General features: G+C 39.2%; 4 protein-coding genes and 1 pseudogene across 8 annotated transcripts; 3 read left to right on the top strand and 2 right to left on the bottom strand.

The window, feature by feature from the left end:
• Positions 1-940: 940 nt before the first annotated feature.
• Positions 941-6,260, top strand: LOC121782616 (serine/threonine-protein kinase tricornered-like). 2 transcript variants are annotated; one of them, XM_042180536.1, is made up of 13 exons: positions 942-1,167; positions 2,039-2,213; positions 2,435-2,518; positions 2,671-2,912; positions 3,040-3,283; positions 3,434-3,513; positions 3,909-3,993; positions 4,348-4,479; positions 4,588-4,701; positions 4,959-5,006; positions 5,243-5,327; positions 5,632-5,682; positions 5,770-6,260. In XM_042180536.1, exons 1-13 carry the CDS (start codon positions 1,025-1,027, stop codon positions 5,865-5,867), a joined length of 1,581 nt encoding a protein of 526 aa, XP_042036470.1. In that variant the 5' UTR covers positions 942-1,024; the 3' UTR covers positions 5,868-6,260. The 2 variants fall into 2 exon arrangements, with proteins under 2 accessions (XP_042036471.1, XP_042036470.1); XM_042180537.1 differs by lacking the exon at positions 4,959-5,006 and having other exon boundaries at positions 941-1,167.
• Positions 6,261-7,253: 993 nt separating this feature from the next.
• Positions 7,254-10,766, top strand: LOC121780842 (pentatricopeptide repeat-containing protein At3g14730-like). Of its 4 annotated transcripts, none has more exons than XM_042178479.1 (4): positions 7,254-9,278; positions 9,384-9,518; positions 9,845-9,957; positions 10,067-10,766. In XM_042178479.1, exon 1 carries the CDS (start codon positions 7,334-7,336, stop codon positions 9,200-9,202), a length of 1,869 nt encoding a protein of 622 aa, XP_042034413.1. In that variant the 5' UTR covers positions 7,254-7,333; the 3' UTR covers positions 9,203-9,278; positions 9,384-9,518; positions 9,845-9,957; positions 10,067-10,766. The 4 variants fall into 4 exon arrangements, with proteins under 4 accessions (XP_042034413.1, XP_042034416.1, XP_042034414.1 ...); XM_042178482.1 differs by having other exon boundaries at positions 9,799-9,957; XM_042178480.1 differs by having other exon boundaries at positions 9,762-9,957.
• A 749-nt stretch (positions 10,767-11,515) lies between these two features.
• LOC121780560 (ran-binding protein 1 homolog c-like) lies at positions 11,516-13,773 on the bottom strand. Its single transcript, XM_042178158.1, has 4 exons — positions 13,507-13,773; positions 12,828-12,979; positions 12,518-12,643; positions 11,516-12,060 (listed from the first exon to the last, which is right to left on the bottom strand). The coding sequence occupies exons 1-4, from the start codon at positions 13,674-13,676 to the stop codon at positions 11,840-11,842; spliced, it is 669 nt and encodes a 222-aa protein (XP_042034092.1). The 5' UTR covers positions 13,677-13,773; the 3' UTR covers positions 11,516-11,839.
• A 1,084-nt stretch (positions 13,774-14,857) lies between these two features.
• LOC121782292 (probable protein phosphatase 2C 6) lies at positions 14,858-16,872 on the top strand. The gene is made up of 4 exons (XM_042180065.1): positions 14,858-15,715; positions 15,806-16,114; positions 16,194-16,299; positions 16,389-16,872. Exons 1-4 carry the CDS (start codon positions 15,203-15,205, stop codon positions 16,721-16,723), a joined length of 1,263 nt encoding a protein of 420 aa, XP_042035999.1. The 5' UTR covers positions 14,858-15,202; the 3' UTR covers positions 16,724-16,872.
• Positions 16,873-16,993: 121 nt separating this feature from the next.
• Positions 16,994-24,581, bottom strand: LOC121782291 (annotated as a pseudogene).
• Positions 24,582-25,984: the final 1,403 nt, after the last annotated feature.

Below are 25,984 nucleotides of genomic sequence, written 5' to 3'. Positions count from 1 at the left end.
CTCTCACATTATTTTTCACTATTTATTTTTAATTTTTTATTGTAAAATTAAAATACGGGTGCATAATAATATATAATGTGAAATTATTGCTAAATTTTTTTACAAATCTTGAAAAAATTTAAAAATTCAAAATCCTAAAAAGAAAATTGAAAAAGTTTGCCAAGTTGATTTCAATAACATAGTCGAGGAGGACATTCTCGCCCGTGCTTGGATCCAATTTCTAGAGAGATAAATTTTGTGAGAGGTTTTTGAAATTATATTAGTACTTTTTTTTTAAAGGAAGATCGACGATGGTTTCCCATCTACCCCCGAAGTGACTCGGACCCCGGCCTAATGGTCGGAGGTGAAGCGTCTTACCACCGAGACGCGCTTCGTTGTCGGGATGGGAAGGAACGAGTCAGCCAACCTTTCCCCAAGCACGGGTCCAGACCAGTTAACTCAAGAACTCCCCAGGGGAAATTAATCCCCAAGTTGCGATGGCGCAGTATCCTTGCCTCCCTCCTCAACCACTTGAGCTAGGGGGCTTGGATTATATTAGTACTTATATTTATAAAGTTTTATTTTTTATGACCCATTCCAGCAAAGATGTAGAGGCGCAACTGCTCAGGTCTAGTGAGCCGTCGCGCCACTCTGGTCGTCACACCCCTGCCACGACAACCCGTCGTCCGTCTTTGCTTACCACGATAGAGCATTCTGTCGCATTATGGATGGTTTAAAAAAAAAGACATTTTAATCTTTAGTCGTGACGTAGGGGATGACATACTCGTGATTAAAGGCTCCAAGGTACAGTCATTTTCAGCAACTCGGTGCACGGATTGCAAAAGAATGTAAAGTATGGGATCATTACCCAAATAAGCTGATGATATAAAACGACACTCAGCTTTTACCTTTTCTCTTTCTGCCAATAAATACATACACATCACTTTATATAAGCGCTCACACACACACATATAAATGCGTGCCCATATTTAGAGAGAGATTCTGTGTGAGAAACAGTGATTTACCGGAAATTTAGAGAGAGAGAATGGATGAAGAAGCGAACAATACAAATGCCGAAGAGGAAGTTCTATGTTCAAGTCTAACACTTGAGAAAGTCGCTGCTGCAAAACAGTTCATCGAGAATCACTACAGAAATCAGATGATAAGCATACAGGAAAGGAAGGAAAGGTGTGTCTATGGCGCGTATACGAGTAACGAGCTTTGAGCTCGTATGTATGTGGTGAAGTTTTGTTTTGACTTGAAATGCTCTCAGCTAGTGTTCAATTGGCTGCTTTCTCTTGCAATTAGAGATCGTTTAAGAGATCTACTGCGTTGATTTTCTGATTTGTTTGTTTAGTTTTCGAGTGATTTTTTTAGCTTGTGGATTTTAGGTTGTGAGATGAATTAGAATTTTAGCTGGTTGGATGTCACTGAGTGATGGTGATCTGAGGCTTCCTTTGGTTTGGTTGCTGAAAGTTTCGTTTCAAGTAAAACGATTCTGTTTGTAGCGTATTTCAGATATAATGAGATAACAAAGTGAACCTAATTTGAGACTGCAGTGGTAAACGATTCTGTTTGTACCGTATTTTAATACTCCAGTATGTATGAAGGTGTTTTTCGGTGATTGATTTTGTTTTGTATGCATGGATATGTTTGTCGAGTACAAGCCTGTAGAATTCTGGACTGGAAAATCAGCTAGGAGTATATGTATATAGTTTCTATTTTTGTTTTAGTCAGCTGAATCTTGGTGAATTTTCAGCTTTGATTTTCTTTTCTCAATATGGAGAATAAGTGTGGAACTTTTGGCATTTATAGTTTCAACCCTGAAGATGATAAATCGAAAGTTAAATACCGGTAGGTTAGTTCGAGATGCCCAACCTAATCCATTAGAGATTTTTTTTCATGGCGGTTACTAGTCGAGAATTAAAACAGGGGGGGGGGGGGTGATTTACTCCTGTTTTGTTGCTCCTGGTTTTTCTCTACTAGTCCCTGACTTAAAGTTTCTGTTATGGAGATTTGGTGAAATTTTAGAGGCTTGATAAAAATACTTCTACCCCAGGAGATGGATACTAGAAAGGAAGTTGGCCACTTCAGATGTGCCCGAAGAGGAACAGATAAATCTAATTAAAGATTTAGAGCAAAAGGAAACTGAGTACATGCGATTGAGAAGGAACAAGATATGTGTAGATGATTTTGAACTTCTAACGATCATAGGCCGTGGAGCGTTTGGCGAGGTTGGTGTTTTTCAATATGTTCCTCCTATTTAATGTGGATTTTCTTGTAGTATAGTTCTAATCATGGAAATGAATTAAATGTCATGTAATTACATGTATATCGTTTCAAGTCAGCCTTTCAAATTTTTCTGTGGAGACTCTCTAATTGAGCATTATTAAATAATGTGTAATTGTATTCTTTTGTTTTTTCTTATATCTTCTAACAAAATTTGGAACTGCAGGTCCGATTATGCAGGGAAAAGAAATCCGGCAACATATATGCGATGAAAAAGTTGAAGAAATCTGAAATGGTTTCCAGGGGACAGGTAGTATTTTAGTAGAAGCTGCACAACTTTGTTTTATTTTTCAACAAGGATATTATGACCAAGGTTTTACCATTTGTACAAGTGGAAACTTTTTTCCTACACTCCTTTGTTTTGTTTTTTTGGGTTCACATTGGAAATATTCTTCTTTATAGGTTGAACATGTTAGAGCAGAGAGAAACCTATTGGCAGAAGTGGCCAGCCACTGCATTGTTAAATTGTATTACTCCTTTCAAGATGCTGAGTATTTGTATCTTGTCATGGAATATCTCCCTGGTGGTGACATGATGACTCTTCTGATGAGGGAAGACACACTTACTGAGAATGTGGCTAAATTTTACATAGCTCAAAGTGTACTAGCCATTGAGTCCATTCACAAGCACAATTATATTCATAGGTGGGTGTGGTTTGATATTGAGTGATTGGGCATTCTGCGCCAATCTTTTAGGAGAATTAATCTGTATTGAGTGCTTCCAAAGTTAGTTCACGTGGTTACCTTTTTTCTCACAAAAAATTATCTTTAGGGACATCAAACCAGACAACCTTCTTCTTGACAAGAGTGGTCACATGAAGCTATCAGATTTTGGCCTTTGCAAGCCACTTGATTGTAGAACTTTATCTACAGTAAATGAAAATGAGGCTATGGATGATGAAGATATAAAGGAACCAATGGATATCGATACACGCTTTCCTGATGCTACGAATGGTAGTAACTGGAGAAGTCCTCAAGAACAGCTACATCATTGGCAGATGAATAGAAGAAAGTTGGTAAGCAATCATTAACAATCAGAGTTTTTCACTCATTATAAGGAATGTCTCATGATCGCTTGTTGAGTTATATCTTAGCTAATAATTTATGTTCCATAGCCTTCCATGTTCCAACACATGAGTTAATCATATGCATTTCTCAATTTCAAGGCATTTTCTACTGTGGGTACACCAGACTATATTGCTCCAGAAGTGTTGCTGAAAAAGGGATATGGCATGGAGTGTGACTGGTCAGTTGAACTCTTTTCTTTCTTACGTGAACACAAGTGACTTTGCATTTTATGTATTTGGCTTATATTGATGTCAAAATGTATTTATATCAACATTCTCTTCAGCAGTTCAGCTTGAATCTAGCTTTGTACTCTGTCGTGCATTACTTAGATGACAAAATGGAATAAGATGAATCTCTGTGTTGCATTACTTTGATGAAAAAATGGATTAGATGAATCTTCTAGAGCCAGTATGCTTAATGCTTCTATAAAACTCATATCTATGTAATAACTCTGAGATTCAGAACTATGTTTGTGTTCGTTGTTGGATTACTTGCAAATTCAGATGCTGTAGAAATGAAACTGGTGCTAGTTTTTCTTACTCTTGTCACCATAATGACCATATATTCATTCAGGTGGTCACTTGGGGCAATCATGTATGAAATGCTTGTTGGTTATCCTCCTTTTTATGCTGATGATCCTATGACCACTTGCAGAAAGGTATATCCTTCTCATATTATGTACTTATATTAACAATCTGTATCTTTAATTGGGCTTTTTATCTGCTTCTATTCATATTATGTGTACATCTTGCAATGAGTTAAAACTGGAGAATGGGGATTCATAACAATCTTGCAATGAGTTAAAGGAAAGATGAAATCGTACGGATTAGCTAATTTATCACTTCTTAATTTGCTACACACAAATTACCATTTACACCCAACAAACATTTTTGTAAGATCAATCATGCATTTTGGTAACGATTGAAATGATCACATGCAAAACATTCATTTTACACAGTGGAATTACTTTAAAGCAATTCTGATCTGATAAGCTTTTTGTAACAATCACCAGATTGTTCATTGGAGAAATCACCTTAAATTTCCTGAAGATACCGAATTGAGTTTCGAGGCCAAAGATCTCATATGTAGGTTACTCTGTGATGTGGAACACAGGCTTGGAACTGGAGGGGCTACCCAGATAAAGGTACGGGGTCATAAAAAATTGAATTCTGCAAGTAATATACATGTTATATCAGTGTCACTTTCTCTACATGTAACATGTGTATCTTGAAATTTAAATGAATTTTTACAGGCCCACCCTTGGTTTGTGGATGTCGAATGGGATAAACTGTATGAAATGGAAGCAGCCTTCAAACCGGAGGTTAATGGAGAGCTGGACACCCAGAACTTTATGAAGTTTGATGAAGTACACTCCAGTCTCATTGCTATATTTATTAGTTATTACTAAGTTCCTACCTCTATGCTTAGCTAGAACTATGAAGTATCACGTTCTCTAGTTATCCCAGAATTTTCTAGTTTGGTGAAAATCAAACTTTAAGGCATCTCTACTCCAACAGCATGAATGAACTAGCCTTTCTTAAAAAAAACATGAATTAATATTTTGGATATTCTACTTTTCTTCCAAATAGACCAATTGATTCAAGTTCTCATTGTTTTCAATAGTTGGATCCTCCTAAACAAACAAGATCTGGATCAGGACCTTCACGAAAGGTATTTGTTGCTCTTTACGCAAATTTTTACTCTAGCAGTTGGAAATTTCTAGTTTCTACAGTATAGTTAGTTTGCAAATGTATATTGTTGTTTGTTCTGCAAGCTTCTGCCAAGTAGAAACCGACTCTGAGAGCAGTCATGGCGGGATAGTTGTCGTTATGTAATGTTTCCACCTTTATGCTAAAGCCTGATAATGACTAAGGTGAATAACTTGACCCTCTTGCCTAATCGAGCAGCTGCATCTTACTCCAAAGGATTTGAGTTTCGTGGGGTATACTTACAAGAATTTTGATGCTGTCAAGGCACTGCGTTATTCATCAGGTGCAGATTATCATTTTCTCCAGCATATAATTATGTACATTCTAAGCTAACATATTTTAGATAACCCCCTCCCCCACCCCACCCCAAATCGTATGAAACGGTAATGATGTGGGACTTCTATGTCGTTTTCTCTCGTAACACGATGATCCACTCTCTCCCAACTCACAAATTAAGCTATATCTATAAGAAAATTCATTGAACTAACTTATATCATTAAAGTTCTTCCAAGTATTATCCAAACTTATCCCTGGCATATAGAACCATCTTTACTGTAAAGACTTTAACATACGGTTTTGGACTGCAGATCATACCAGGAGTATGTCACAAAGACGACCATCCATCGACTCCATATTTGGTAAGACACGTGTTCCCTACATATTTAGTTGGGTAGCTAAAACTCATGTTACGGTGGGACTTACATGCAATCAACTCCATATAATAGGTGACACTATGGGTGGTGGCAGCATCATGAGAGCGACACCCATGGACTCGGACGTGCAGATGATCACATCAATGGACGATGTGATGTCTCCCCAGTAATAACAATATTGAAAATATTTATCGAGCATCGATTGGGAATAGGGTGGTAACAGATGGCCTGCCACCTCGCCTCGATATCACCTCAATTCGGTACAAGAAACACTCAATTGTATAGTGTTTGTGAGTGACTAGCATTATTTAGATGGGGTCTAAATATTAGGGAAGTATATGTGGTAGGGAAATTTGAGGGTAGCTTGCCCAGGTTGGCGATGGAACTTGCTTTCTCTTGTGGTAGCGTCCTTCCTTATCTTAGTTGTTATGGATGGATGGTTTCCCCACCACCACTATTGCTTCACTACACTGTTTTCTCATGGGACCAACAATTTTTGTATTTTGTCAAACTATATTTCAACTATTTTTTTTATAGGCAATTAGACAAAATTTTAAAGGCCATGTTTAAGTGGGCTCAAGCATTAACCATTTTACTATGAGGCTAATTCATACATGCATTTTTTCAAGTGCTTTTCTTTCCACTTAGGTGGTGTATTTATAAGGCATAATTTGATTTAGTTCTATTCAAACTTGTAGTAATAGATTTCATGGATAATGACCTACTTCCATAATAAACGCCTTTCAATTAGTATAATAAATAGTTAGGCTTAGGTGCGATAAATTGTGCGGGTTGATTAGTTATGAGATTGATCCGATAATGAGTCAATCCAATAAGGCCTAATTCTAATTCGAATCTGAACTGTTAAGAAAATATTCAATCTGAACATGAGTACGATAGTAACCATCAAATCTGAACATGATACGCACACGACACAAACTCATTAACGACATGATATAATATGAATTAACACGACACGATAACAACACAAAACTTATTTACATAGTTAAACCCGATTTTTTAAACTTAATTCACACAATTTAAATCTAATTTACTCACACTTAAAGAATAAAACTAAAGTATAATTTTTAAAAATAAAAATAATTATATTATTTTCTAACATGCAATTTAAATCAAGCCATAAGTCATCAGATTCCTAACCAGTCAACTCCCTAACGAGTCAACTCTATAAGGACATGAATCTAATAAAGCTAGACTCAAACTCCCTTCAATTTTTTAATTTCATCAGGTTCGTGTCAGATTTTTGTGAAGTGTCAAAATTAAGTTAGGTCCTATCTGTCAAACTCGCAATGCAATATTGCAATGTGCATAGGATGTAAGGAAATCCTCTCTCACGATAAAAATTTCACAAATCAAAGTCTGCTGAAGAGGCATATAAAATTACAAGCAATCAAAAACCTTAATCAACAAAAATGTGAAAAGAGCCCAATAAAAGCACCAAAGCCCAATTACTAAATTAAAAAATATAATGTCCAATTAAATGTGAAAAAAGCCCAAAAGCTAATCTATTTTTCTCTCCCTGCATATCTCCGGCGGCCGTAAACAAGGCAAGGCGGCTCCTCCGCATCTCTGCGGCCAATCTCAGCTAATCTGAAACTTCAAGAACCTTAATTCAATGAATAAAAAAATGTTCTCGGCAATGCATCTCAACAAAACTCATTTCCAATTTTACCGCAAATTCTCTTCCAGACGAACTCCGCCTCCGAATCTCCAAGCGTGCGTCGCATCGCTTCAATCATGCGCGCAGAATCGCGAGCTCTTGGAGGGTACAAAAGTCCACGCGCGTATGATCGTCAGCGGCCATCTCTCTTCTCCGGTCTCCGCCACTAGCCTCATCAATATGTACTCCAAATGCAGCTCCATCGCCGATGCTGTATCCGTTTTCAATTCGTCCAAAGACGTTCACAACGTGTTTGTTTATAATTCTATCATAGCTGGATTGACTGCTAACGATTTTCCATTTGAAGCCTTCGAATTTTATCGCAAAATGCGGTCTTGTGGTGTAGAGCCGGATAAATTCACGTTTCCTTGTGCGATTAAGGCGTGTTTGGATGTTTCGGAATTGAGGAATATTCATGGGCTGATATACAAGTTTAAGTTGAATTGTGATCCGTATATAGGGAGCGCGTTGCTGCATTGTTACTTGAAATTTGAGGCGATGTATGATGCAGAGCAACTGTTTGAAAGAATGCCGGTAAGATATGATACTGTGCTTTGGAATGCTATGATCAATGGATTTGTGCAAATTGGGGAGTTTGGTAAGGCCTTGGCTATTTTTAGGAGGTTGGTTGAGATGGGGCTTGTTCCAAACGAGTTCTCAGTCACTGGGGTGTTATCAGCTTTGACCTTGGGTGCCGATGTCTACAACGGCAAGGCAGTTCATGCGTTTGTGATTAAGATGGGTCACGACGTGGGAATAGAGTTTTCGAATGTGCTCATTGATATGTATGGGAAATGCAAGCACCTTGATGCTGCATTGCTGGTTTTTGACAATATGATTGAGAGGGATATGTATTCGTGGAACACGATTGTTAGTCTTCATGTGCGATGGAAAGATCAAAATGAAGCTTTGAGACTCTTGAAGATGATGGTGAGCTCGGGGTTTCAGCCTGATGTGGTGACTGTAACTGCTGCACTCCCTGCTTGCTCATATTTGTCAGCGTTGATGCGTGGTAAGGAGATACACGGCTATATGATTTGCAAAGGGATGCATAAGTTAGGCAGTGTAAATATTGCTAATGCTATCATGGATATGTATGCAAAATGTGGCAGTTTGAGGGAAGCGAGAATGGTTTTTGACGAGACAGAAGTTAAGGATGTTGCTTCATGGAATATAATTGTGATGTGTTATGGTATGCACGGATTTGGAGAAGAGGCGTTGAGTATGTTTTCTCTCATGTGTGAGGGCGGATTGAAGCCCGATGCAGTCTCCTTCGTTGGGGTATTGACAGCCTGCAGCCATGCGGGCTTTTTTAGCCGGGGGCAAGAGATTCTTGCAGAAATGCAGCCGAAATATGGTGTCACACCAGATATTACACACTATGCTTGCGTGATTGACATGCTTGGTCGAGGTGGGAAGCTGGAGGAAGCATTTGAACTGATGTCGCACATGCCAATTGAGCCAAACCATGTCGTGTGGAGGTCATTCTTGGCTGCGTGTCAGGTCCATGGCAATGCTGACATGGCAAAGATTGCGGCTGAGAAGGTTCTTGAACTCGAGCCGAATCACAGTGGGAATTATGTTTTGATGTCTAATGTTTTTGGAGCAGCTGGGAGATATGCAGAGGTGGCAGAGTTGAGGCATGAGATGAGGCAGAAAGATGTGAAGAAATCGCCCGGTTGTAGTTGGATCGAACTGACTGATGGTGTGCGCGTGTTCCTCAATGGAGATTGCGAAGAAAACTTTGACGATGGATTGGATACACTAACTTTTTGCTTGCGAGAGCACAGCCTTACAGTAGATGCTGTAGAGAGCTGGTTTTAGAAGTTGTGTATGGTGATTTGAACAGATTGTGTATTTCGCCCTTCACTTTGAAGTGAGGGAATGAATGCTTTTGTAGGTGAGCATCTGCATCACTCTCTAAAATCAGTACTTTTTGAAGTTAATCAGTACTCCATAACTGATACAGCTAGCTAAATATCTCTCTTCACCCCTACTTTTGTAGATTGCAGCATCAGCTCACTATACTATGAAGGTGCACTAACGTCAAGATTAGCACTACTATTTATTCCTATCAATTGTGAGGTGTGGGCTTGATGGCCAGTTTTATGCTGATGATACCATGACCACATGCAGAAAGGTATATCCTTCTCATATTATGTAGGAGTAGTATAACAATCTGTATCGTTCATTGAACGTTTTATCTGCTTCTAATCATATTATGTATACATCTTGCAATGAGTTAAAACTGGAAATGGGGATTCATAACAATCTTTAAGGAAAGGTGGCTAATTTTATGACTTCCTAATTTGCTAGGCACAAATTACCATATACTCCCAACAAACATTTTGTAAGATCAATTATGCATGATCCCACTTTTCAGTGTGTTGACATTAGTATGAATTGGAGATCAAACACAGATTGGCCTCGTGCATTTTGCTAATGATTAAAATGATCACCACATAGTTCATTGGAGAAATCAGCTGCCAAATTGAGTTTCGAGGCCAAAGATCCTCATATGAAGCTTACTCTGTGATGTGGAACACAGGCTTGGAACTGGAGGGGCTACGCTGATAAAGGTACGTGTTCATAAAAAACTGTAACTCGCGAGTAATATAAATGTTATATCAGGGTCACTTTCTCAATATGTATGCATGTGTATCTGAAAATTTTAATGAATGTTCACAGGCTCACCCTTGGTTTGTGGAGGTTGAATGGGATCAATTGTATGAGATGGAAGCAGCCTTCAAACCGGATGTTAATGGAGAGCTGGACACCTAGAACTTAAATTTGATGAAGTATACTCTAGTCTCAATGCTTAGCTAGAACTATGAAGTATCTCTAGTACTTTGGTTTTGGATTAGATAGTATATTATCCGTATAGGATCTCAAACTTTAAGGCATCTCTAAATCAAATCAAAATCAAATCAAAATCATGGGAAGTATGTGGTAGGGAAATTTGAGGGTAGTTTGCCCAGGTTAGTGATGAAACTTGCTTTCTTTTGTGGCAGCCTCCTTATCTTATCTTATTATTATTATTATTTTTTTTTTGGTGATTCAATATATTAAATTTAAAAAACGAAGAAAGAGCATGGGAGATGTTACATGAGGGCTGAGCCCCCTACGAAAACCTAACACACACACCAATCCACAATTGATTGGTGCGGGATAGCCATGGACATGCCCATGGTCAACAAAAAAAACTAAGCCCTAACTTCAATCTTAAGCAAAACCATACAAATCGGACTTGAATGCTACTAGTCTTCAACGTTGATGGCTTGCGGGTATTACTCCAACAGGGGATCCCAAACATGGGCCTTAACTTCCACTCAAGCGTGTCTATGAATGAATTTTCGGCCTCGGGCTAAGGTGTCGTCTAGCACGTAACTCCCACCGGCCACCACTACTACTGTTTTTTCTAGATGATGTATTTGAAAGACGTCATTTTCACCTACCTCTCTTCGAACTTGTACTGATAAATTTCTTTGATATATGCCAAAATGACCCAAATGCCTTTCATTAGTTAGGCCATAGATAATGACCCAGTTTCTTTTATTAGGCTTAGGTGTGCAAATCAATCGTGGTTTTTGGTTATTATCCAGTTGAACTGATAACGTCTCACCTTAATACCAATCTCATCTTTTAAGAAAATTCTCAATCCAAAATGAATAAGATTTGCCATTTTCAAACATGAACACAATCAACACACAAACACATTAATCACACAATCCTGATTTGCAAACCTCATTTTTAAAACTAATTTACACGATAAAAACTTGACCTAGATAATAAAACTAAAGTATAATATTTTAAAAAATAATAAAATAATACCATATTAATAACAGATTACCCTATCCCAAATCAAATCTAGTCCAAAATTGTTAAAATCCTAACGGGTCAATCTGGAACACACACACACAATAAAACTTGACCCAAATCAATTAATTCCATTAATTTTGTGCACGTAAATGGCAAATTAATTTCATCCATACTTGTGTAAAATTTTCATGTCGTATTTAAAATTGCCAAGTCTAAGCTCTTGTTACGTTTACTAAGCCGTCAGACACAATGCAATGTGAAATCCTCTCTCATGATAATACATTTTACAAATCGAGTGTCCTGAAGAGGCATATAAAATTACCAAGGACAAAGCAATCAAAAACCTTAATCAACAGCCATGAAAATATAGGCAGCGATGGTAATGTACCCAGGAAAAGTTTCACAACACAACCGACGTACCAACAAACGACAACATGAGGCAAACAACACACACTTAAAAACTATGAACACACATAAAATGACACTAAACCAGCTAGGACAACAGCAAACAAACCAACACGACCAAATGAACAACTTGTTTTCATGATTTTAGTAGTATTCTGGTCTTGGGATTTTCCCACTTTAAGTTTTCCCTTTTTTCCAACAAAAACCCGGACAAGAAAAAAAAACCTTTGTTTTTCCCTAATTGTCGTCGCCAGATTTTTCCTGCTTCTCGGTTTCATCCTTTTTCTCTTCCTTGGAAGTAGGTTCTTCTTTGGCCTCTACTTTCTCTTCTTTGCCTTTTTCTTCAACACTCAACTTTTCAATGAGATTGGCTGCGGCATCAGCTTCTGCACTATCTCCACTCTCCTTTGACAGAGATTCGGTGATTTCTTCAATCTTGTCTTTGAAAGATTTGCAATCTGAAAAGGAGAAAAACCCATAAGCATACAAGAAGAAGCTCCAAATGACATCGCACTGAGGAAGAAGAAAATTATAAAGAGCTCATTCATTCTAGTATAAAACACAAATAAAACTGGTTGACGTCTCACAAAAACTTAAAACATTTTAAGTCACGAGTATATACTAACATTTAACCGTAGTTCGACTTATAACCATATTAATGAGGATGAAGTAGTTATAGCTTTATATGAATTGTGAAAAGCTTAAGCAATTTAAACCAATAGACAAGATATGCAGTCACCCCTAAACATTAGTATTAATAATCCTAAATCAAACAGATTCCAAATTACGACACATTCACCTATTGGTGTAAGTTGGTTAGTAGTAACACCATACAAAGATCAATCTTGTAATTTGAATACTGGTATGAGAATAGGGAAAACAACCATGCTGGCAATAAAAGGTAGAAAAACTCACTCTCGACTGAGGCAAAACGAACACAAAATGTCTCCTCCTTTAGCTCTCCATCTGAAAAATCAGCAGCATGCCACACACAGGACTTGTCGTTGCCATGATGCTCTTGTACGGACATTGTGGGAAGCACTACAATTGAAATGGAAAATGTCAGGCTAACACACCTTCACAAGTCTTAAAAACCAAAAAGATATCATGTAGCAATTGCACACCAGTAATACTACCTTACATCCTTTTTCTTATCAATAAAACTTAAGATAGAAACATAATAACATAGACAACTTAAAACACATATTCGTGACAATTTGTTTACCAAGATGGTTGGCGCAGATCTTGAGAGTCTTGTTCTGCCTCATAACAAGCCTAATTTTGCTAGTCTCCTTGTGCTTGAGAAGCTTCACCATCCCAACTCCCCTCTCTTTCCATTGGTTACCTTCCTTGTCAAATCTATACAATTTCGCTTTCCTACCAACAAACAAACAATTTAATATCAAATACTGCTACCTGCATATCACAAGCAGTATTTCCACAAACATATTCTACCATATCAATTCTTTTATGCAGAAGAAACAGATCTTCAGTTACAATAATTTAGCTACAATTGCAGCTGTATTGCATCAACTGCACAGATTCATCCAAATATCCTCGATCAAAAAGCATCAAATTGCGAAGCAAAACACCTTAAAGAAATGAATCAATGCACTTATTACTTCTCCATTAAAGAAATTCACTTGATCCTGACTCTACATTCACACTACTATGATCGCAAACCAATTTCAGTCAAATGCACAATATTACACCTCCATATCAAACACAAACAATTGTTCAGCTAATCGTACAAACGGCATTCTACATCAAACTAAATTCTCAATAAGATTACTCACATCCTATACCTAACCAGTTAATAACACAAACAAATTACTGCACCAACTCGAATCACAGTTATACTAAAAACTTGAATTTGAACTCAACTCTAGAGTTAAATTACTCACAAATCGAGGAGAACATCTTCATTTTCTTCGCCTGTTGTAACGGCAACTTCCTGGAGTTTAATGATCGGAGCTATTTGAGCTCCGGTATCCTCATCTTCCGCCAATGGCTTCGAATCATTCTCCTCCTCTTCCTCTCTCTTCAGAGCTGTCGGCTCCACTGTGCTCGCCATTAGCTGTCGATCTACGGGGAGGAAATGAAGTAGAGAAAATGTGGAGAGAGAGATCCGGTGTAGAGTTAGGGTTTAGCAGGTATCGAAAGTTGTGAGTGATTACAGAAACTAATGAAGATCGAGGAAAGCTTCGTTTATAGGCCCATTTAAGTTGGGCCATTTAGAAACTGGGCTTTGGAATTTCGATTCAATTTATTATTTTCCCTTTTTTTCTCTTTTCATTTTAAAATCTATATAAATAATTTCAAAAATCTATACAGAAGTAATGTTAAACTTTGATCGTTTTCTTGTAATTCTTCACTTGTTTGCTCTCTCTCTCTCTCTCATGTCATGATTATTTCAAATTACATTAAATTGTCCGACAACTCACATCGCTGGCATACACAGACAGTTCTTCGCACTAAACTAAATCCAACTAAAATTGAACAAAACACCTATGAAATCGAAGATCGACAAATTACAAGATGTGGAGCTTTCAGTTTTCTTAAATGCACTACAAACAAACACCTATGAAATAGTATGTTTATCTTCCTAGTATAGAAGATTACATTCAAACTATATTCTCTTCTATATAGAAGAAGACCTCTTGTCGATGAGAAAGCTGCAATTAATGTACTTGTACTTCTTAAACTATCAACGTTTTCTTTCATTTTTGTATTTACATTCCACAATTTCTATTCTATTATACAACATAATATAGTTATATAGATACTACGACAACGAAATAGACACCTCGTCGATTTGCAACCGCTTATAGCTATGAAAAGTTTGTTAGAAGAAAAATACACATTACATTTCACACGTGAATATATTTTAAAGAAATCGTATTTTATCCACAATTCATGTTTCTATTTTCGAGTTCTTCTAATAACATCTAAATTTGTAACGTGTTTTATTAAAACTATAAAAAAAAGATGGAATTTTTGCAATGATATTTTTCAAAATTTGGAGAAACCATAATTTTAGGCTGGATTCTTGATTTGTCAACAGATGTTCAAGATGGTGAAAGGAGGGAAACAATAGAGGTAGGTGTAGTTACCTTTCATTTTCAATTTTCATTTTTTTTTTGCTATTATTATTTTAGTTATTTCTATTACCACAATTATTGGTTGAAAGGGAGAGTTTGACTAAATAAAGTAAACTCAAGATTTGAATAAAGGGTTGACATAGATTTCCGCAGATCCATGGTTTTCCTGTGCTTCCTCAAACTTTTCTCTGCCTTTTCTTCTTGTTTTTCTCTTTCATCTACCATTTTGTTGTTTCCTTGCTTTAATTCATCTCATGAATTAACAAGGGCTTATCTTAAATTCCCAATCTTTATTTGTTTTCTTGTTGTTTCTTTTGTTTTTATGGATTTGCCTTCTCTTGCCTTTTCATGTATTGCAATTGGTGGAGTTAGATAATAGATTAATTAAGTGAAAATTTGAGAGATTAGAGGAAGTTGGGAGTTGAAATGAGTTTAGTTTCACCTTTCTATATATGGTGAGTCCTTTTTGAATGATGGTGATTGATGTTCATTTTTAGCTATGACATCTGAGGATGAGACCGTCTGGCTGGCTCGTGATGTTGTGGTGCGTGACAGCGAGGAAGATGGTTCCTCGTCGTTGGAGGGGGATGCGTTGGCCGACAGCTGCGGCTCGTTATCGGTAGTGAGTGATACTAGTAGCCTGTGTGGTGATGATTTCTTGAGCTTTGAGGCCAACTTTTCAGAGGTTGAGAAGGAACTTGCTTCAAGAACACTTGTTTCGAGAAATCTGGGCGATGATGTTCCCGTCTCTAAAGCATCCACGACTGATGTCCGGTTGGCTGGGAGGGGAAGCCGGAGTTTCTTTGAAGTGGATTGCGTGCCTCTCTGGGGTCTCAGCTCCGTGTGTGGTAGGCGGCCAGAGATGGAAGATGCAGTCACAACGTTGCCTCGTTTGCTGAAAATCCCGATCCGGATGCTAACCGGTGATCAAGGAGTTGATGGAGGGATGACGTGCTTGAGTCATCTGACTGGCCACTTCTTTGGAGTGTACGACGGTCATGGCGGCTCTCAGGTGTGTATCATTTTCGTGTTTTGATCACCGTTGTTATATGATCGTATCGCTCTCGAGATATGATTATGTCGAAATCTTGTTGTGTATCAGGTAGCTAACTACTGTTGTGATCATCTGCATCTTGCTTTGAATGAAGAGTTGGATTTGATGATGAACAACCTTGATGATAATGCTAGCTGTGAAGAGAAGTGGAGGAGGGCTTTCACTAGGACTTTTCTCAAGGTCGATGGCGAGATCGGAGGGAAGGCCAGCCTCGAGCCGCTTGCCCCTGAGACTGTGGGGTCCACGGCTGTTGTTGCCCTAGTATGTTCTTCACATATAATAGTGGCCAACTGTGGTGATTCGAGAGGCGTGCTCTACCGTGGAAAAGAAGCTATAGCCCTCTCCGTCGATCATAAGGTAACCACCTGACTAGACATCTTTAGGGGAATATGTCCCACTTAACGCTCTCTAAACGCCTTTTTGTCATATCGTGCAGCCTAATCGGGAAGATGAGTATGCACGGATCGAGGCATCGGGAGGGAAAGTCATACAATGGAACGGCCATCGTGTCTTTGGTGTCCTTGCAATGTCGAGGTCTATTGGTACGCCGCTTGTTCCCTTTTCATTCCTACCATCATTCCGTAATTTCCAGTCTTATCTGCTGAAACCTCTGTTTATTGCTTTCATGCAGGAGACCGATATCTGAAGCCCTGGATCATCCCCGATCCGGAGGTGATGTTTGTTCCACGAATGAGGGACGATGATTGCCTCGTTTTGGCGAGTGACGGCCTTTGGGATGTCATGACAAATGACGAGGCCTGCGATCTAGCTCGTAAAAGGATACTATTGTGGCACAAGCACAATGGCTCCACTCTCCCGTTAGAGCGCGGCGAGGGGGTCGACCCTGCAGCTCAGGCGGCTGCGGAGTACCTCTCGAACCGGGCGCTGCAAAAGGGCAGCAAGGACAACATCTCCGTTGTTGTAGTGGACCTAAAGGCTCAAAGAAAGATCAAGAACAAGACCTAAAATAAAGATTATTTCTTTTATAATTAAATCACGGGACGGAAAATTTTGTGATTTGCCATATGTTTTAGTTATGGTGTGTATAGTGTTAGTGTCAAGTCAAGTCATAAAATTGAAACAGAGAATTTGATCATAATGCAGAATTTCTTTCATATATGATAAGACTCCATTCGAGTGTAAAATTGGAATTTTAATTCACATTCAAGTGTTTAGTATCATAAAAATACTTGATTTGAAAATTGTAATTCTAAATTCAATTTCAAATTCATTCAATTCCACAATTTGAATTCTATATCTAAATTAGATAATTCAATTCCAAATAGTTATAAATTAGATAGCTTCACATACTGCATACACACAACACGCACTACATACACACATAACATGGGCTCACGCATACACACAATACACACACATGAGAGTTGCAATACAGCGTGAATCAGTATTTAGTATTTACTGTATGCGAGCTCCTTCACAGCGTGTGGGAGATCCTTGTCGTTTTGAATGCATTTAACCCAGGCTGCGTTGATGTGGATGCGTTCGATGCCCTGCTTCACCGTCCTCGCTATGTTCGGCATCATCCGGCTGCTGAAGAACTCCTCCACTTCTGCCGCCTTCTCATAAGACGAGAACTGGAAGAACATGACACGTAAGAACCCGAATGCTTAAGATTAGATGAGAGCACAGGAGATGGGCACATACTGGTGACACAATGTTACTAATGATGTGAGCTATCAGGAATCCGGAGCCGTAGGTCTTGGTGAGATTATCCCAGTTTGCCTGTAAATGAGACGAGCCCAGCATCAATGGAGGCCAGCCACCCAGAAACGAGGCAAAGTGAGTAAATGGCTTACTTTCAACCAATTCCATGCTGTCTCACGAGATTCTCTGCAGACAGAGACCCCAACCACGACGTCTTGGCTTCTCACCTGCATTAGAGAAAGAATGACCGCTATTGCAAGAGAGCGAGTTGCAGCTAAGAATCTTCATTTTACAACCTTAAATACTAAGTACCTCTGAAGATAACAAGAAGTCGAGGAATTCTTGAACGATTTCAGGATCCCGGCAAGAACCCAGCGAGCCTTCAGGAAATATAGGACACCATTAGCGCCTGCAGATTAACACGGTGTAAAGTGATGAAATTGTACCTAGAATTCGTGTTTTCTCCTGGCTGAGGTCGGTTTCCCTGTAAATTCTGAGAAGAGAATCATAGCCGGATTTGTTTGATTTGTTCACGCCTAGCATTACAGCAATGTATACTGCCTGGAAACAGGAAACGAGAAGGTGCTGTCAGCGCGGAAAAGAGGAAAGTGGATAGAGTTTTGAAGTTTTCCGTTAGTACACTTCTCAAATCAGGAGGAAGAACAGCTGTGTTTCTATCTTCCAGAAATATGCGGAAGCGCTTGTTTGCTTCGTCTAAAGTAGCCTCATGTCCGAATATAGCCAAAGCTTTAAGAAGCTCTCCTCTCAACATGCTGTCAAGGTGGCTCTCCCCTGGTTTAGGATCCCAACCAAGTTTCCTGTCAAAGAAACGAAATAGCATCCAAATTTATTATTTGTAAAATTTCTACGAGCTAAATTGTTTATAGTTTGATAAAAAAAGAGACAGCATCAAGGGCAGGTAAAGCAAGAAAAATGGAGGTTAACAAACATCTACAGAGTCATGAGATTAGAAGAAAGAAACAACATCAACCATTGCATCTCAACACAAGGACGTTTGAATCCCAAAGGAGTAGTTCGAGCAAACATGATATACGAGTTTTCATGAACCCACGTACCCTACAACCAACCCATCAAACGTTGTGTAGAAAGCAGGACAGAGAAATCACGAATAACATACTCTGCAGAGTTCTGGAAAAGATTGATAAAGAACAATTTGACATCACCAACCAATTCAGGTGAGGCATCAGCTACAATTTTGGCTACCGTGGAAGCTACCTGCAGAACAAAGAAAATCTATGTAACGGAAATACTGAAAAAGTAATCCATGGGTTGAGAAAAATCAGCCAAAATACCAAATTTTGGAAAAATGAGAACATTACACTGAGCAAGTTAGATAGGACTGTATACTCAAGTTCTTCTCGGTAAGAACTCATCAAAGCAAGTAAAGAGGTCAGTGAGTGCTCGCATGACATGGACAGTGAATAATAGTCATCCAGTATCCCTGGTCAAGATATAAAGCGAATTTCTAATATTTTCCCGACCCACTAAACAAAAGGCAAAAGAAATGAAGGAAAAGAGGAGTAGATGAAATTACCACTTCTGTCACATGTTGACAGGTACTTTCTCTCTATTGCTTTCCTCAGTCCAGCAGATAGGCCTTCATCATATTTCACTCGGTAAAAACCAGTCTGCTCCACGTTAACTTTGATCCAGTGGTGGCCGGATGGAACTGAGACACCCAATAAATCCTTAACGTCAAGAGTTTTACTTTTGGTTTCCAGCAAGAAACTTTTACGAGCATCATAAGAGCCCGAGCACAAAGTTATTGGGACGACCCATTGGCCATTGCCATGAGAACAAGTAAACAAAAACCGTGACTGTCCAAAAAATCAGCTATCAGAATTTCCAAAAGCTAAAAAGAATCAATCATGGAAAAAAATGGGTTTCAAATAACCTGTTCGAACTCCAAGCTCTGGTCATTGAGCTTCACTGAGACGACAGGATAACCCATCTGTTTTGTCCATGAGTTCATCAGCTTGTTTACAGGCTCACCAGATTCTTCCAGAAGAACTGACCATAGATCTTCTGTCTTTGCATTTGAGTAAGCGTATTTTTAATGTAGGAAGCAAGTCCCCTCTAGAAGATATCCAAAAGAATAACGAGATAAGATATATACTATTATTGATCAGATGGAATTTTAAAGAGCAAATAGTGACATTCCCAGCAATAAATGACCAAATCATCAACCTGAAAACTTTCGGGACCAAGATAGCTCTGCAACATTCGAATGACAGATGCACCCTTCTGATAGCTGATTGCATCAAAAATTTCACCAACTTCACTAGCATGATTTATGTCCACCTGAAATGAGATTTCAATCAAACTGGAGGTTCAATAAATGCATCAACGTTTAAACAAATAATTCTAACTAAATCTTATTTTTCATAATAAGAACCATTGCCCCCTGGATCTTTATAAGTACTATTTAATAACAAGCATTTAAATATAGAAAAGGAAAGAGTCAATATTTTTCAATAACCTCAATTGGGTGAGATTCAGCAAGCCCATCTAGCTGAAGGCCCTCGGAACATTTAACGAGAAACTGAGTCCAAACTTTCCAATCTGGGAACAAACTATCAGCAGCTAGATAGCTTATCTGAATTCCAGGGATTAAAACTTCAAGAACTTTGCATTATCTTTCTCCATAAAATAAGGATTTAAACATGAAAGGAAAATAATACCCATGTCGCAAATCCCTCATTCAGCCATAAATGAGTCCACCATTCCATGGTCACCAAATTGCCAAACCACTGGTGCGCTAGTTCATGCGTTATAGCAGTTACAACCTAAATATGAAACAAGCAGCATTAGTGCACTAAGGACATTTGTTTAGGATTATTTAAGTGCCAAATTCACACATTCACACAATATGCATGTTTACTAGTAGTTTTTCATACAAGCTTATGATTTAGTACGGTTATGGTATCATCAAATGTTGGATTTAGTAGGGTTATGGTATAATCAAATATATGGTTATGGAGGCATGATGATACGACAAAAGTGGGAAATATCACTTATCATCAGGCAATTAATTTTACCATCTGTTTGTTTTCAGCTGCAGAGTGATTTTCATCATAAAGCAAATCAGTTTCACGGTATGTAACGAGACCATAATTCTCCATCGCCCCGGGAGCAAAATCAGGGATTGCAATCATGTCCAATTTAGGAAGCGAATATGGTACATCAAAGTACCTGGGTTATAGATTAAAAAAACTAAGTCCACAAATTCATATCACTGTGAGACCCATAGATATATTTGCAAGAAACCTAGTAGTAACAGCACATGTAAAGCACACTACATACTCTTTGTAAAGGCCAAGGGTTTTGACAGCAACATCGAGAGCAAATTTCCCTTGACTTGACTTGCCAACCTGGCAATACACTCTCACGTTGATTCCTGTTAACATAGTAATACATCATCAAGAGGACAAAGCTAATTTTAAAATCTAACTGAGGTAGAAGGATGGTGCAAACATACCTTCGGGTGTATTATCTTCAACATAGTCAAACATGCCAACTACAACCGCCACCAAGTAAGTAGACATGATTGGCGATTCTTGAAAGTAGATGGTCTTAAGATTCCCATTTTGTTTTTCTTCAGTGATTGGCATGTTGGAAAGAGCTACCAAGTCTGATGGAACATCTAAAGTAATCTTGAAAGTAGCCTGAATAGCATGTGCGCGGGTCATAAAGAGAAAATGAAACTAGTTTAACATCCACATCACATTCTACACATATGTACGCCCAGAAGATAGCAATGGGACAGCATACCACTTGAACTAAACCGGGCAATAAGAATTTGATGTTAATGCAGCCTATGGGTGTGATCGAATACATATATTAGCTTGAAACAAAATTGAAGACCCTTAGGATTGACAACTCGATGCACACCGCTGATACAGACGAATTTCCAAACATTTTGCAGAGATTAAATGTATTAATTCCAACTTCCACAAGCCATAAGAACAAACCAAATTGGCAGCACATAAGACACAATTAGAAATTTTTGAACCACGAACAGGCAGGTAACGAATGAGACACTACTGAAGTACCTTGCAAGCAGGCTCATCCCAACAGGGAAAACACCGTCTAGCATCAACTGGCTCGAACTGCGTTACAGCCATGTTCTTCTTCTCACCATTGTGCTCATAGGTGCTGCAGAAAGGCATCATATTGTTATCTACACTTCAATGTATAGGACAATAATTCACAAGACATCACGCATCCAAAAGTATAATGCAGAGCAGAATACACAAGAAGAAACTATTATTTCCCCCTCTTTGAAATAAAGATATCATGTACTGAATGACATCTACACACAAATGAACCCTATATATGAATTCAAATTATCCTGTGTCCAATGTTATCAATCTCGTATGGCAGCTTATGGCGGTTCGCCTAAAAACCGCCACAGGGATATGGCGTATTAGTATGGCAGATATGGCGATCAATAAATAAATAAATAAAATAATACTTATATATTTATATATAATTCAGAAATTAGAAAATAATTAAAATATAACATTTAAAACACTTTAAACAATTAATAAAGTATAAAATACATCTCTAACCTCCATGTTTTTTGCATAATGCCCCATTCCTAAATACAGTACACATGCAATGTTGTCAAAAGTTGGATATGGTGGTGCTATGGCAGCGACATGGTGCTATGGCGTTTCCACCACTGAACGCCATGCCATAGCGCCATGGCACTGCCATATCCGCTATTTGATAACATTGCCTGCGTCCTCAATGAAACAGAGCTCGAGTAATCTATCACCAAATGGATCAAACCAAAAATCATCTAGATTGCTGCAAAAATCTGGTCCAAAAACAAAATGTATAGTACTTTATGCCAAAAGCATATACGTCCAGAAAGACACACAAAATCAGCCCAAATATGTAATTCATAAGCACACTATAAGATTTTTCTGCACAATCACGCCGAATCTATAAACTATGAATATCATTATAGAACAACGATTCAACATCCTAATTCAAAGAAAAATGGCAAAAACAGGACAAATCATATAATACATATATATGTAAAAGGTGTGTAACCTTCGGTAAAATCCGTTCATGTTATCATTTAGAGTACCCTCAAACTCCATAGTCAGAACCCCGACACCAATCGGCAAACTCTCCTTGAACTCCATAACCACGATCTCATCTTCTGCGAATAACTCTACTTCCACAGCCTCCAGAACCTGAAATTCCCAAGCAACAGAAATAACATTAACCTTTCCAATTTAAAATTTATCAACAATCCATAATGCACGAGCTGAAAAACGCTCTGCAATCAATATCATCCTTTTCATCAATGCGAATTGAGTTTGATTTGGCGATAAATTTATTCACAATAAAAACTGAAATAGTAAACACCAAAAACAAAAACAAAAAACAGAACGAATTTTCTCCAATTTACCTTATTCGCAGACGCGAATTTGACAGAATTAGAGCTGACGGAGAGCTCGGCGGCATTGAGGACGAGGAACTTAGTGTCTGAAACAACGTCAACGGAGATTTGGACGGCGCCGGTGAATTTGCAGGCAGCGAGATCGGGGTTGAGTTTGAGATCGTAGCGCTTGGGGATAGCGAATTTGGGGAGACGCGGCTGCCCTCTAAACTGAGGATATTTCTGATTTTGCTCCGCCATTGTTGAGTTCAACAAAGATGAAGACTTTGTTGCAGTTTTGTCTGTGAAAGAATAAGTAGTAGTTGCTTGTGACTGAACCAATAAAGATGATCTTTCATTACTACAATTTTGCTAAAATTCTCAAACGCTGCACTGTTTCAATTTTAGCATCCAAGTTTTGGATGAGCTGAGCATAGTCAAAACTGTTTGATAGGGCACGTTGAGGGCGAGGTAGTGTGTTCATATAGGTTCGGGAGATTGACCCATTCACTCATTCCTAACATTATATATTATGGTGGACTCAAATCAATGATCAGTTTCCAGATCAGTTTCCAGCTCACAAATTGCAAGGGCTTATTCAAACCTTTTATTGTTCCACATCGATAAAGTAATTATTCCGATTCATCTATAAATGAGTGGATAACCATCCCATTATAAGACATTTTAAGAGGTTGAGTGTATCTGATACGCACTTTGCTAAGGATTGGGGTTGAGAATTAAGAAGAGGGAATAGAAACGAGGAAAGATACATGGATCGATTATATGTTTAAGGGCATCCAAAAGATAATACTTGAAAAGAATGGCTCGGTCATAGAGACTCGAGTCACGAGTTCATACAACACAACTTCAATCATATGTTTAAGGGCATCCAATAGAGAATTCTTGAATAGAATGGTTCGACCATATCGGTCATGAGTTCATACAACACTACATGTCAAACTACAGAGTCTTTATGGAAATTCAATGCATAATTTAACTTGCTTCAAAAATATAGTGGAAATAACTAAGCGGGGTTTCATGTATGAACACATGAACCTGCGAGAGTTTTGCATAAACACAAGAGTAAGCCCAATTGGATAAGCACCCTCCACTCCATTGCATCTCAACCTACACATTTAGAAATACATGCAGGATTGAGTACGAGGGTACTAAGACTACTAAGTGAATACATTGCCAAAAGATATAATTAAACATTGAAAATATTGTCTAAGTCATCATCACAATAATACTCATGGGTTTTCTTAAAAGGCTCGAACTTACCAAGTTCTCTTGCTAAAAAATTAAACCTATCAGTCTACATTCTTTTTTGTAATTCGTCATATCAGACAAAAGTAAAAGCGAATGGTATCCACCTAGGATATAGATCATATCTCCATGTTTCTTTCAAGCGTTTGCTTTAATAAAAGCGCAGCCTCTCACTATTTTCTTGATTTCATGAAGATTATTTTAAAAAAAGAGTGTTTTGAGCTTGAAGAAACTAAAATTAACTTTTGATGATAATATGAGTAGGCTCCTTTGATCTATGTTCTATATAATTTTTCATGCTATATGACATGCTTGAAAAGAATTCATTTAGTGTTAAACCTACCGAGAGTAAAGATGACAAATTTTGATGAATTGGGATGATTCCTTGACTAATTTCAGGCCTCCATCTCCGTCGTGTTTGTTTGAAGATTTTGAGTGTAGTATTTTAGTTGCAGATTGTGTGGTGTGTATTGATGATTAGATGTCGCCCCTTTTTATACTACAATTGCTCCGACATGTATGCATATATATCACATGTAGTAGCTGTTGCATCTATGACGAAGCATGTCACACCGGACCCTCGAGTTTCTTAGAGTGTCCACAATAATTAAGGCCAAGAAACTTGGATAGGCAAAAAAAAAACTTGTCCACCCTAAGAGCATCTCCAGTGGTCGGCGAGTGCCAAATCGGCGAGAATTTCGGCGAGGGCGCGCCGATTCCCGGGCGCTCGCCGATCCTCTGGCCGATCGGCTCGCCGCTATTGCAGCCTCCCGATCGGCGAGGAACCGGCAAGCCATTTTTTTTTTATTTTCGAAACACTATATATACGTGATTTGCACGACATTTTCATTCGCACCACTTGTTTTAACGAGTACTCTCTCTATCTTAATTTCTGTACAAGATCAACAACGCGAAATGGATCTCAACAATGAGCCAACTTCAGGGTCGAGCGGGTCTCAAACTCCCGCGATCCCGGTGGGAGGTGGATGGAATCAGATGCCCGGCTACTACAACAACATGTACCCTTGGCAGCAGATGATGCCCGGGATAGCATCTGGTGGTGGTATGCCGGGATGCCGGGGGGTCAGGAGGACCGGGGATGCATCCCGGGATGCCGATGATGCCGGGGTGGGCACCGGGATGCAGGGGACGCTGGGGTACCCGGGGATGCAGGGGACGCCGGGGATGGCGGGGATGCAGGGGACGCAGGGTACACCGTGGGGGTAGGGGACGCCGGGGGGCTCTGACGTCTATCACCCCAGCTTTGATTTTGGTACTGCTGCTTCGCACACATCGACCCCAGCGGATACGCAGTTCTAGGGGATTGAGTCCTTCTCCTTAGAGGAGTTGGGTATAGATCTCGGGGCACCGGACACTCCCGTGGGGCGGGGGTCGGGGCGCGCCCAAGAAGAAGAAGGGGAAGAAGGTGGTCGGCGAGTCGTCGCAGACGGAGGTACGGAGGAAGTGGACAGACGCGGAGAACGACGCGCTGTCCAAGGCGTGGGTGAGTATTTGCGATGACCCTCTTGCCTCGAACAATCAGAGGATCGTTAACTTGTGGGCTAAAATAGCAGCAACCTACAAGGCATTTTGCCCAGAGGGGAGGCCACGCAGCGGGGAGGTGTGCTGGAAGGGGTGGGACCGAATCCGGTCTGGGGTGTCCCGATTTTCGGGCTTGTACACCAACGCCCTCCGAATGAAGTCCAGCGGCCAAACTGATGACGACTGCAGGAGGCTGGCGGAGAAAGAAGAGTTCCCCATGTCCGGGCTTTACAAGGACTTCACCTACTGGAACTGCGACGAGGTGCTAATGGACTTTGAGAAGTTTCGGGCAGGTGTCGACGCGGGCTGGCCGAAGAAGCAGCGCCTGAACTATTCAG

Source organism: Salvia splendens, chromosome 20 (assembly GCF_004379255.2).
Source record: "Salvia splendens isolate huo1 chromosome 20, SspV2, whole genome shotgun sequence".
In the NCBI taxonomy this organism is placed as follows: Eukaryota; Viridiplantae; Streptophyta; class Magnoliopsida; order Lamiales; family Lamiaceae; genus Salvia; species Salvia splendens.
The sequence above is the reverse complement of the archived record's forward strand: the minus strand, read 5'-3'. Positions and strand labels throughout refer to the sequence as shown.